The sequence below is a fragment of the Acanthaster planci genome, linkage group LG11 (assembly GCF_054643075.1).
Source record: "Acanthaster planci isolate LZ-2023a linkage group LG11, COTS_SCS, whole genome shotgun sequence".
NCBI classification, from domain to species: domain Eukaryota; kingdom Metazoa; phylum Echinodermata; class Asteroidea; order Valvatida; family Acanthasteridae; genus Acanthaster; species Acanthaster planci.
Genome location: NC_141787.1, coordinates 11,585,688 through 11,599,473, shown reverse-complemented (window position 1 = coordinate 11,599,473; position 13,786 = coordinate 11,585,688). Strand labels below are relative to the sequence as shown.

The window sequence follows — 13,786 nt, the reverse complement described above, 5'->3', positions numbered from 1 at the left end:
GTCCGTAACTGGAATGAGTTTTCATTTTTTTTCCACAACTGCAGCTGTGGTTCAATGCAAAGCCCACTCTAGAAGAATACATGGCCAGGTCTAAAACCTGATGCTCAATGTACTGTACATGTAAATGTACATGTACTTGGCCATGCTGTGTGCGTACCAGATATACATCTACCAACCTACATGTATTATTGTAGGGTTGGTAAGGGTTGGAAATGAGGTATACTATACATATATGCAACAGCTTATTTGGTACATGTGTCATTTTCTGTGCTGAACATAACTCGAGTTTAAGGTCAAAAGTTCACTTTCGCCTTTCAGTAGTATGCTTTGTTTTGTTTCAACATCCGGCGCACTGTCACTCCAGGTACATGTATGACCTACAAGTACAGGTCTGAATAATGAACAAACTAGCACAGGAGTGGATGGGAAATTAATCATACACTCATATCCTCACACTTCACGGCTGTCACTTTGTTAAGTTTGAATTGTTTGAATTCTTTTAAAAAAGAAAGTATTCTGTTGAGTTTACTCATTCCAAATAAAGATTAACCCTAACACTCCTCAATCCTTCACCTGTTGGAGGACTGAGGAGTTAAGCATCCCATACAACACAAACAGGGGAATTTTGGCAGTGTGGATATATGTATATGGGGGTGTTTTTATAAAGGGGTTGCTCTGACTGATAAGTTACTGGTACCAATAGAGTACGTTTCTCCATGGTAGACCCTAGGAGCAAAGAAACTGGAAAACCAACTAGGGTAGAGCAGGTCTCCCAAGATCTCTGATGTACACTGTACACAAGGTTGTTTTCACTGTGTAATGCCTTTGGGGGCAAGCCAGGACAACTAGCAATGGATCTCTGACAGTGATTAGAAGTGCCTGCTCCAATAATGGTCTGCCTTGGGGTCAGGCCCCGGTGAACTGAAGTGTCTTTTGTGACATGGAACCAATCTCCTGTCCTCCTCCACAGGGGAAAAAATTACACCCAAAAGATAATATATAAAAATACTTAAGTTGCACCAATGGCCCTACACAAACACCCTCTCCCTCCAAAGAAAAACAATGTCAATACTCCCATTGTGAACACTCCACAATTTCTGTGACCAACATGTTCTGGTCTATCAAACCTACTCAAAACTGCAGATATAGGGTATTTTAGGGAATGTAGAGGATTGTCTTTACTGTAAGTTTTCAACTTCTCTATGAACAGTTCTCTGCTTGTAATGCATACATTTGTACAGTGTGCATAAACCTGTACATGTACATACAAAAGCTATGGTATGTATGGTACACTGACTATGCACACATACCAGTGCTTCGGGTAAATTGCATATACCGGTACATGTACATACTGTACATGTATATCCCAAGGCCTCATCGCTATTTTTTGCAAATTTTGTCAAATACTGGTCCCCCCCCCGAACAAGCAAATTCAAATAATAAAAATGGGATGTGCATGTACATGTACTGCATTCACTATGTGCGCAAATGTTGAAACTGTGGGTTTGTAACACCAGTTACGGTACAATGGAAAAAGGGTAATACCCACTATATTGATAAAACAGAAAGAAATAACCAAGGAATTGGTTGTCTGTACAGAGTCAAGTGCACAACAAAAAGCATTGTATTTTCATAAAGCTTTCATTTTATCAGGAATTTCTCAGATATCTAAATGTTACTTACAGTACATGTACATTTGTCAAAGTTCTTCCAAACATGCTCTTGTATATCCTGTACCAGCGCTGGTAACTGCATTTAAATATGCACTGTACATGTACATTATCAATTATCCCGTTATCTGTGTTTAATGGGGTCCTGCTCCCGCGCAAAGATGTCTGTCTATATTAGATCATAAATGACGATAAAATTATCCAAATTTAGCAATCTTGGTGGCATCTGAGAGGGTGCATGTTCCTCTTTTATGTGCGAAAACAGATGGATCTGTTTACAAATCTTTGTCTAGAATGAAAGTTGTTGCTATCCCACATCCCACTGACCCTTACAGCGCTTTGATTTTGGAAGAGAAAAAAATAACAATTTGGTCATCATATAAATTTCCATTCCCTCAGTCCATACGCAGGCGTTGTGCGTGAATATTTAGAACAGAGGCCTAGATGTGTTATTCCTCGGCAGTTCAGCAAGCCTTTACTAACATGCATTTCAGAGCTGCAGGGAGACTAGCCGCCTGGAGAGTGGTTAAGTGCCTGGCATTTGAAGGTTGGCTGGCAGTGGCAGTGAAAATGCCAACCTGTTTGGCCTCACATGAAAGACAAATGGCCAGATTAAATGAGGATTTGGGGGCAGCAGTTCAATCCATACAGTGAGTTAAAATGTTAACTACCGCGGATAAACAAGACAGACAGGGAAGGGCATAGAGCAGGTATTAACAACCTGTTTAAAACTTTAAAGACGTTGAAAAACAATGTTAAATGCATTACATAATTTTTACAGCACTTGTACTGTACAGCCTTTTGTACTTGCACAGGTAGTTTGAAAAAGGAAATTTGTCATTCCCAAAAACCTCCCCTTTTGTCAGGCTGGTATCTACTGTACACGCACACAAATGTACACACAAATGCACAAGAACAAATTTACATGCGCTGGTAAGCACAATTTGGCCAGATTTCAGTTGTGTACAGACTTTGACATGCCTACCTCCCTTCAAAGATAAAAAACATTGGAAAAGAAAAATAAAGACAGATTTATCTCTAGCATCTAAATGCTGTACTCGTATTTAGACCAAATGGGGATTACCACACATTAGCAGTGTCTCTTATCAGAATGGTGCTGAAGTTCATGTGTACGTGTATGTTTGGACACGTACTTACATGCTGTGAGCAGAACATGCATCTTGAATGCATTCTACACATTTTTTTTCTGCAGGTGATGAGTTCACTCTGCAACATTCAGATAAGTCATTACTTACTGCATGTACGTGTAATTTGGCACTTCACAAGTATCAAATGAAATTAACGATGCCTGAAGCAAAATATCAAATATCAATCCTTGCTGATATTGTAACACAAACTGCATCGATAGCTGGCATGGTTGTGAAGTGCACTTCATTTCACGATCACTCATTGCTGAGGAAAAAAAAGTTAAAAGTTCATTTGCCTTTGAGTGCCACATGCAGTTATATCTGATCAGTTGAGGCTTGTGTGGAAATGGTCATAGCTGTACTGCTTCCAATCCACTGCCAGGGAATTTCCCAGTACTACAGACTGCAAATGATTATTTGCCGGTCAGGAATGGGAAGCATGAATCAGTCCTAAGGGATTTCAATTTTATATGTCACAACATTACTTTAATGAGACACCCAAAGTCTCTGGTGGTACCGGGGTTAAGTTTCTGAAACAGGATCGGGTATGAGTCACAAGGATGTTGAGTTTGGTCTGGTATACATACATGTACATTCATGTGCCTATTCATACATGACCCAAATGACAGGATATTATGCAGAGTCGCTTCTTGGAAATAGAATTTTTATCGTGAAATGTACATGCACACGGTAGTAAGACGTAGCAGGATACTGCTTCCTAGAGATGTATGTCTGTGTACAGAAAGAAACTCAAATGTACCGGTACGAAAAAGTACAACTACTGTACCAAGATGATGCACATGTACTCGTATCACAGTTACAGACCAATATCAGACACTCAGGGGAATCTGTTATTACGTAATTTTGCCAAGCCGTCTGCACTAGTAAGCAGGAGGTCGTGGGTTCGAGTCCTACACAAGTAAGCTTATGAATTCGGCTACGCACTCAGTACAGTGTTTATACGTCAAGTAAGGGCAAAACCTGTAATTAAATTACCTAAGTTTGAAAACAACTTTTACATGCGTCTGTGTAGGAATGACTACTCAGTATGTCGTAAAGGGGAAGGTGTAAAATCCACTTATCAGTGGCAAATACAGCTTTCGCCACAATATGCACTATAAACATGTTCTCACGTACCTTTCGAACAGACACTCGACAGTGGCAGGGCTCCAAGATTCCTGTGGAAGCATTGGCGCTCATCCGACAGGTGAAGTTTAGTGTAGCCCCCCATTTTACTGAATGGTCCGACACCTCTTCTCTGAATTCAAGAAAATACAACATAAGTGAAAAAACATTGACAAATCTGCACTTTTGGATCCAATTACGAACTTCGTGTCAAACACAAACAAAACAAAAAATCAACCCCACCTCATCCCACACCAACAGATACACGGTGAGGGAGTGAAAAAAGCAAAGCTAAGTGAAACTACTGGTATATAAAAACTGCCCACTATCACAATACGTAGTTCACTAATCCTTATGTCCAACAAAAGTGTGTATAACCCATGCACGTACCAGGTAGCCCTAGGCTAGTAGAAGTGGGTAGGCATTCACCGCGCAAAGGGGACAAGTTCTTTTGTTAGGGAAATTTGAACCGAGTTGTGGGGACATTTTTGAGTCCCCACAACGTTTTTGGTCCCCACCAAATAGGTGAAATGTTGAGTGTATGTCCCCACAACTACGGTGCGGGAGTGTGTGCATTTCAATGCAGCAGCATTTACTGTTTAAACCCTAATTCTCTGCTTTGTCATTACCGATGAAGCAGTCCCATCAGTCAAGAACAATGTACATTTGTTAACTTTATTTCAAATGTGTACATATGTAATAAATGAAAATACACAACTCTTGCTATGTGGTCTATGTAACATACTGGTACCAGGTAGAACAATTTATGCCAAGTCAGGTGTACAAAATGTAATCACCAACTCCCAAACCGTAGTTATGGGGACATACATGTATTACTTGACATTTCACCTATTTTATGGGGACTGAAAATGTTGTGGGGACTCAGAAATGTCCCCACAACTCGGGTCAAATTTCTCCAACAAAACAGAACTTGTCCCCTAAATGCGGTGAATGCCTACACGGTACCCACGCAGGCAAGTCTTCATACCTACACCTGTTCCTTGGTTCTAACCGGTTCGGGACCACATATTGCATGACAGATACTGTGAGGACATTGGAAAGTCCCCACAATTCTATCCATACATCTGCCCAACCAACCATAAAGCCTCTCCCACCATGCACGGGGGGCATTTTTCACACAAATATCCCCTGTAGATACTCTTCTAGTAATTCTGTGTACATATGAACAGCAAAAGTCTACAAAGTGTGTTCTTGTACCCACATTGCAGTACATCCTTGACAAAAGGGGCCACCAAATTCTTTCATTTTAACCTTGCCATACATGTAGGGGTGAACTTTCCCTGGGGGTATATTTGGGTGGGGTGCTGAAAAGAACTGACTCCAGATTATCCAATTATTGCTGGGTATGGGGTACATGTCTGGCACTGTACATGCACAGAGTTGTCAGAGGGCAAAAAATTGTGGATGCCAAGTGACCTTGCCAACTAAATGTCAGAAAGTTTGAAAGATCTCAGCAGCCTGAAGTTCAGCCTCAAACTCACTCAAAGATTCAGCCACAAATAGTTGCAAGAGTTTACAAATAAACCGAAGGTTTATAGGTGTGTCCACTCGAGATGATTGGATTAACAAAAATAAAGGTTTGCCACTGTTTCCCAGAATTTGTCACCAGTAGCATTGCACTGCCATAACTTGAAATGATAAACAGATTCATGGTGGTGACCTAAAAAAATTTATACATGTACATGTATACACGTATGTATGTGGAAAATGGGCTACAATACATTTCTGTATCACACTGTGTAACACTGACTGTAACTCTGTAAAGTGCAAACACAAAGATTTGTAAGTTTTTAAATTGATGACACCATTTTACACATGTATGAAAAACCCTCAAGCTCCTTACCAGGAATGACTTTATTCAACTTAGATTTTATTATATACTGGTAGGGGCCACTTCATTTACTAACAGTCTGTGGTGTTTTGCAAAGCAAGCTATTAGCACGACTAAGATTTTAGCCCAGGCTATAAGTGTTTGCATGAATCATTATTGGCTCTAAAATGACGTTTGAAAGCCTTTGTCAAGTTCAACAGAGTTGCTCTCACATTCATGAACGATGCAATAGAATACTACGAAACAAGCTTCAGGACTCTTTTACATGTACTGGTATGTATTACTGAAGCAATACCACAGCTGAATTACATAGCGCCATTTTCATACACCTAGACTGAGCAAGGAAGGTTCTCACTTTATGATTTGATCTGATAAATAGATGGCATGACCTGTTAAAAATGTCTGCGCAAGTATCAGGAATGCACATCTTCTACAGCTAGGAATGCACTGTTTGATACCTTCAGAATGTCAACGACTCTCTGGCAAAGAGGGGGTGGTGCCTTGGAGAGCAAACAAGGTCAAGTCTGCTGTCAAAGGTCAGCCTTGTTGAGAAAACCTGCTTGTAGCAATGCAGAAACATGTGTTGTAAGGCTGGCATGTCTGTGACAGGATAAATGTGACAGTTTGAAGGGCCATCACATCCTAAAGTGCTGATTGTTTTCCAGGACAGATTGTTTTTATATTTAAACCACAGGGGTTGTTACACTGACCTTGAACTGTAAAATGAGGAATTAAAGTGAAAATCAACATACGTACTTCCAGCAAATGGCAAGGCCCAACCAGCCTGAGTGTTCTACATATACACGGATGTATTTTGTAGTTAAATATATGCATTGAACTTGATTATGCACGTACATGTACATGTATGTGTTTTAGACAAGGGTTTTCTTTGAAGTTACAGAGTACTCCTACATGTATGTGGAGTGCAATGTAAAAGTCACTTGCCATTGCCTGCTTTGACTACAGAATGTTTATATAAATTTCTTTCTCGACATACATGTACAATGTACAGTATCAGTAGTTTAAAACTCAAAACAATGGAATAATAAAGGATTCAACTTTGATGACAAATGTTGGTGTTACCGGCAGTGTTGCTCAGTTTTTATGGGGCAAAATGTTCATGTAGGCCTACAAACAGTTGTACATAATCTTCTGAAGTGCGACTTACATATGCCACATGCAGGCCTATGTGATGTACTCTATATACCGGTATGTACACCCTCAGGTGATGATTGGCCCTGACCTTGCGACATCACGTTTGCACATGTCCTGTTGCCAGCTGTCTTGGGTTTGTGACTCGTTTGTGTATGTGCTTGTTTCGTTTGTCTTCTCAGAGAAATTTTTTGGCATGGTACTCACACTTACATGTACAGGTATGTGGTCTTAAAATGTCAAAGTGCCCTCTTGGTTTATAGTAGAGCCAGCTCATGAACCGAGTCAGAACAAGAGCAAGAATGTTTCTTATATACCATATGTACATGTAGCCTCAACAGTCCTATGGTGCGACTTCACCACTTACCCGCACATGTTAATGTGCATTTGGCACAGGACGTGCTGAATACGCCTGACTAAGATCTATACGTGCTTTTGTATGTACGGTCTTCACGTACACATCAGGTTCATGCACAAGTGCATGCACAAGTCCACTCCTCCTAAAAAAACCTTCCCAACCAGCCTGTCTCTTCTTTGCCAATGAGGGTGCAAGGTACCAGGTAGATTACGGTCTACTGGTCCATTGCAGAGATATTTCTGAATTAAAAAGATCACTATGTAGTAAAATTTGAAAATCTCACTCAGAGTCAACAACCACTGTTCTTGTAATTCTCACACTCTTATTACGCATATGCCGCTTTTCAAGATTTGTATGTGAATGTACATGCACAGTGCATAACAATCAGTATACAGCTCAAGGTTTGCAGCCGCTCATCTTCCCAATTTATCAGAGATATGGCTAACTAGCCTTTATACCTTCATGTAAGACAGCTTTTTCTAGTAATAGGCCTACTGTACATGTACTGCCCATGTTAGAGTACGGATGTAAAATACAATGGCTTTTCAGAAGTGCCCACACTACCTGTATGTAATTTCTGTTCACAAAGAATCTGGTTCACAGATGGACATTTTAGCAAATCAAATTCACTGATCTTGATTATACCACCGTAGTACTGGGTAAAAGTATGCATACATGTCTGTATACAGTACAGGTGCATTGTACATGTATTTACCCACTGCCAAGGCACCTTTCACCGACATGAACTTAATCACAGCATCTCGTGACAATCTGCAAACTTTCAGTTTTGTTGTCCAAACAATAGTTACTTGTAAACTACCTGGGTGCATTTATAACATTTACTATTACTTTACTGGCATTAGGCAATTTGTGTGAAATTTGCGACAGCTACGAGAATGCACCCACAGTGCCTCAACAATCATTTTCCTTCATGTTTGTCCCAGGAAATACCCATGGTTCAAACACTTCGGTTTGTTTGTAGAGCACCTCCTGTTCTCCCTCAGGTAAACATTCACATACAAAGAAATAATCAGGTACACCAGACTTGGACTATGCAAACAGAAAGCTGTGCGAGTTAACATATAATGTACCGGTACATGTAGATATGTACCTGTATTTACTACAGGCCTACTGCAGAACCGAACCATACTGGAGAAATAACAAAAAATCAGAGCATTCTCAGAATTTTATCTCTCTACACTTTGCATACAGGTACATGTGCAACTAACAATGTATACATGCACCTGTAGCGTATACAACCGTGACACAAGATTAATCATTCCAACATATGTCATGCCTGGGCGCCAAAATAACTTAACCAATGCATACACGTATACATCCACACTGGTCATAACGTGATGCACAGTATGGACAATATAACTTTAGAGATACATGTACTTTTTTCTCTTTGTTACATTGAACAGATGACTATTCCAATCCATCTTTATGGTCAGCAGACCATGTGCAATTGACCCGGCTCTTCCTGCCCTGCAATAAGAGAAGGACCGTAATTTACAATTATGCAGGTACATGTATGAATATGTACATGTATAATGTACACTACTTCTGCAAAAAGAGAACATTTTCACTTGTGCTAGTGGTAACATACAAGTATGAATATCTATATATGTAATCCATACAGTATTTTTTTTCTTTGGATCACTGAATCTTTTTGTATGCAGTATGACTATATCACCATGGAGGAATAAGAAGTTATTTCTCCATGGTGTAATATGCCCGCTATAAAATGATAAATGTGTTACAGAAATTCAAATGTTACCATTCATAAAGGAATATTCTACCCTCAAATTTGCATTTTTCCATGCAAAGTTATACGGTTTGCACAGTCAATCAGACATGCATGCGTGTACATCGGGTGGGTATTCACGTACAGTACATGTAGGCCTACACATACTGGTACACGTACGAAACTTCCAAGAGATTATTCCAAGAATTCCATGTGATTCCTTCCCTTCTGAAAGCGAAATTTCCCTCCATTACTTTCTCTCTGAGGAATGTTCTTGGTTCTTGGCTAAACTGAGGGTGCCTTTTGCAATTAGGAACCAAAGTGGAGGTACATGTACGACATCTTTTCTGATTCCAGACAAAAACAAATCAAAACCCCCAAAAACCCAAAATCTATAATCACTACCATGCACATTGCCATAATATATGCATCAGTACTGATCTGAAGAAGTGTGTGCTAAAAACAACAGCAAACGTTGTGCTGGAGTGCACTGAATGCATTCCCCATAGGAGATTTGTGCTTCTAATATTCCAGATGTTACTGATCTCTCAGGTTCTCTGACATTTGACTAATGGGTAATACTGCTGCTTTTTCCCAAACTGACTGCCCCTTTCCCAAAAAGCAAAGGAATAGAATCAAATGACCTGCATGTACTGTACATGTACCGGTACCAGAAAGAAGTCTCCATTTCAGTCACACCTGGTGTTTTTTCCCTGTCTGAAAACAGGTTAGTCGTAAGATACATGTACCATTGTTATCTAAAAAGAAAATCAGGTATGCACCTGCTACAAGAGATCATTTCTGTGCCCAGCAAGTGACCTGAATGACCTCATCTCAAGCTGCACTTAAGTGTCAGAAAACAATGCACCATATCATATTTTTTATAAACCAAACATTAGTGCACTTAATTAGTAAAAAGGCCGCATGCACGTACAGGTGTTGTGCATGCATACACATGTGCATACAAGGTACACAAACTGTGCAGCAGCCACACTGTGCCATTAAACTGTTAATGGAATCTATATCGCGTCAATCATTAACAGGTTTTCCCAAACGATTTAATGCTTAACTTAATATACATGTATATATATCTTCCATCTGTGGCCCTAAATGTATTACATACATGTGCGTATGCACCGGTATATATACATGGAATTACACAGTTCTCATCTGCTCTCATCCAGTAGCTTGGCAAAACATTTATGTACATGTAAATATCAGTAGTTCTTGGAAGAAACCAACCAGTAAACCTGTTTGCTATAGTGCTGGAAAAGCTCAAAAACAATGTACATGTACATCCATGTGTACATGTACATGTACCGCTATAAGACTGCTTTATCATAAAATTCTTTTCCCTTAATTACTGTAGTTCTCCATCACGGAACCTTAATTTACGAAATGTGTGTGAATGCAAAAAAATGTCCACGTCCATACATGAACATAATCCCTGCCACAGCAAATTGAGTTACTCTGTTTTTACGTTAATCCGTTTAACAGTCTTGTACATGTACGTGAGAGTCTGCCTAGTACATGTACCAGCATTATGCTTGGGTACCAGATTTCAACAAACTGTTCTCAAACCCAACAATACTGAAACAAAAAGTACCAGTACATGTACATACAGATCTCAACAAAAAAGCAACTCTTCTTGTTCCATACAATGTACATGTAGTTGTAAGGAAAAACACACAACATTTCCCTATTTGTGAAGACTGAAAACATTATGGAGACAGAGAAATGTCCTTACAACTCGGTCCTAATTTACCTAACAAAAGACACTGTCCCCTCAACCAGGTGAAAGCCTACCCATTATACTCAACTAAGGTACATGTATGTGACTCTTCAACCATGTACATGTAGCATACAAGTCCATGAACACTGTGTAAACATGTACATGTAAACAAGTTAAGTACATGTACATGTAGTGATGTAATGTGGGAGACAAAAACATTCTTTGCCACACCACCAAGTACATGAATAAATGTTGGTCGATTAGTAAGTGCCAACTTGTATGCTGACAACTACCATAGTATACTTACCGACTCATACATGTATATTGTACATACATGTACAGTATGTACATGTGTACTTGTATATTGACCAATTTGTACATCAAACTTTACCAATCCAGTCAAGTAGAAAGTACTGGTACTGTGTGCCGTTGTGTGTATCATGTGCTTTAATTTCAAAGTATCAGTATCAATGTGAAGCCACTACAATTTATATTTCTTGACTATTCGAAATTTGTGAAGTTCCAATTATTCTTACCATTGTACCAATGGACATTAAATTTTGATAAGTAGGCCTAATATGGAAAGGTTTTCGAGGATAACCTGAGGCAAATTTCAGTTTTGTCTGTTTAATTTGTGGGTCTGAAAAAGCTGTTTTCAATGTATTAGGAAACTTCAAGATTTTTGTTAACAAGTGTAGGTCTTAAAGGAGCCTCTTTTTAGGTATGTTGTCTGCATTTTTAATGAAACAGGCAATTTCAATCAAAACGCACCATTTTCTGGTTATTTGATGTCTTTCATGGCTGACTTCAGACTAAAACCCAATGACTGTTGAGAAATTATATGCTGAGAAAGTACAATTTGACTTATAGGGTGCAGCACACGAGATGGTCAATAGACAAGTTGGTCAGTGTATGGTACTAGTTGGCATGCATAAGAGTTCACCTCTTTCATAAGGAATACTGTATCACCAACATGAACTCACTACTAAAGACAAAATGATACTTCTGAATATGTGCATTGTACATGTACGTGTACTGGTGCATGTGCGCAAAACAACATTCGTGACTGTTATTCCTCATCCTAAACTTATTTGGATATTATTTCATTTGTATTTCGTTCTATTTCAGTCACTAGGTAAGGATGCGATCAAGAACTACCAGTACACAGAATGTGGGCAAACTTAATCAAATAGGTATTTTTAAACACATGCCTTCGTCTCACCGATGCACTGCAGAACACCAGTGACATAGACTGTCAGCAGCCAACTGTAGGTGGGGATGGGTGTCATGGGGGGGGGCTTATCAAAGCTGGGGGGGAGGAGATGAACAACAGCTTGCAAAATTTACATCAACTTTATACACTACTCATCATGATTAAATTGGCCCTATTCCAGTCAAGGATGTTTTGGTCTTTTCTAGGAGACTTCAGCGATACATCTCACAGCACGCCAGCGCCAGTCAAGAGGCTAGATCTACTTCATGGCTTACCAGTACATGTATAACTGCATTTACACTGTAGCATTAAAATAGTTTGGATTCTACTAGTCATATACATGTAGTGATCTAAATTATCAACATTCATGTACATGTACCGTACATGGCCATGTTGCCCTCATGGCTGGGGTCAGTGAATGCAACAGTGTAAACAAATAAACAAAGAAACAAACAAAGAAACAAACAGACAGACAACACACACTGCAATGCAGATCCTTATAACCACTTCTTTCAAATTCAGATCCCTCAAAAAAGGCAGTCTAGTTATACACCTGGGTCAACAGGATCGAGGCCCACAATTTACGAAGAGCCCATCCACAACCCATCTTAACCACGAGCCATGACAGACGTCCCCATGCGTATGTGTACAATGATCGATCCACACTCACACTGTATGTACACAGATCTCTTAAGGGTTAAGGATTCAATCCCCCTAGAAATGAGTTGTGAACATAATTTTTTCTAATGGATTTCAGAAAGTACTGAAGTTCAGTGCATTAAACATACCTGTACATGTACCGGTACATGTACATACATCATACGTACAATAAATTTGCATGAAAGGCATCAGTGCGAGAACAAGCACGTGAACCAAAACAAATGAATACCCCATTCATTTGCACTGCACATCCTGATTCAAAATCATGTCACACTTCGGTACCCTATCCGGTTTGTAAGTGTGGCGTCACTTCAGTTGAAACTACACCCACTGGACACAGAGGTATATGGAACCATGGAAACGGAATTTAATGCACAACTTTAGTCTTCGTCTAATGGCAGCCTGCAATCAGTGGTGTGTCAGCATCTCTGATAAAGTCACTTATGAACCGGGTATTCCTTTACCCTAACAACCTTAAAAATTTTGAAGGAAAACCAAAGATACAAAAAAGGAGGTCCTGCAGATGTACGGGTACTCCTGCAGGAGTTGTAAATATTTTCCTTCTCTTCATCTGTTTCTTTCCTGAAATAAATTGTCAGTCTTTTGTACCGGATAGATCTTCAAATCTGCAGATTACCATGAGATTTACATGTCGATGGTTGTTTACCTAGAACCTCGAGGTACAGCACCCTTCAAAGGCTCAAAGCATGCTCTCAAACCCAGTGCCATAATGCTTGTGAAGAACAGGTGTCTTCATATCAGTCACTGTGAAACAGGACCCCAGCCCACGAGAGAGTCTGAAGGCTCAAAATGCCCACCTGTTCCATTCACAGTTACTTCAAAAAGGGATCTCTGAAGAGCCACATGAAATAACACCATTGCACTGTGCTAAGTACATTGTGCACATTCTGTTGCCTGCCAAACGCACTCAATACACCAGTTGACACTGCATACATGGACATGCACCTTGTGTTGACATGCCTGATTGTTTTAGCGTAATAAAGAAAAATAAATGAAATGCTAAGTTTTTAAAGTGTGAACATTTTAAGCTGGATTTTGCTGATGGTTTTCTGAACTGTCCCTTGACTGCCGAGGATAACCCTATAGCCTCAACATGCCTCTAAAAATC

The 13,786-nt window shown here is 39.7% G+C and overlaps 1 protein-coding gene across 1 annotated transcript in view; it reads right to left on the bottom strand.

The window, feature by feature from the left end:
* The window catches only part of fam102a (family with sequence similarity 102 member A), a 39,620-nt gene that overhangs the window by 15,598 nt on the left and 10,236 nt on the right, over window positions 1-13,786 (bottom strand). Inside the window, exon 2 of the mRNA XM_022245318.2 lies at window positions 3,956-4,076. Within this exon, the coding sequence (XP_022101010.1) occupies window positions 3,956-4,076 (121 nt within the window). The remainder of the gene's footprint in view (window positions 1-3,955; window positions 4,077-13,786) is intronic.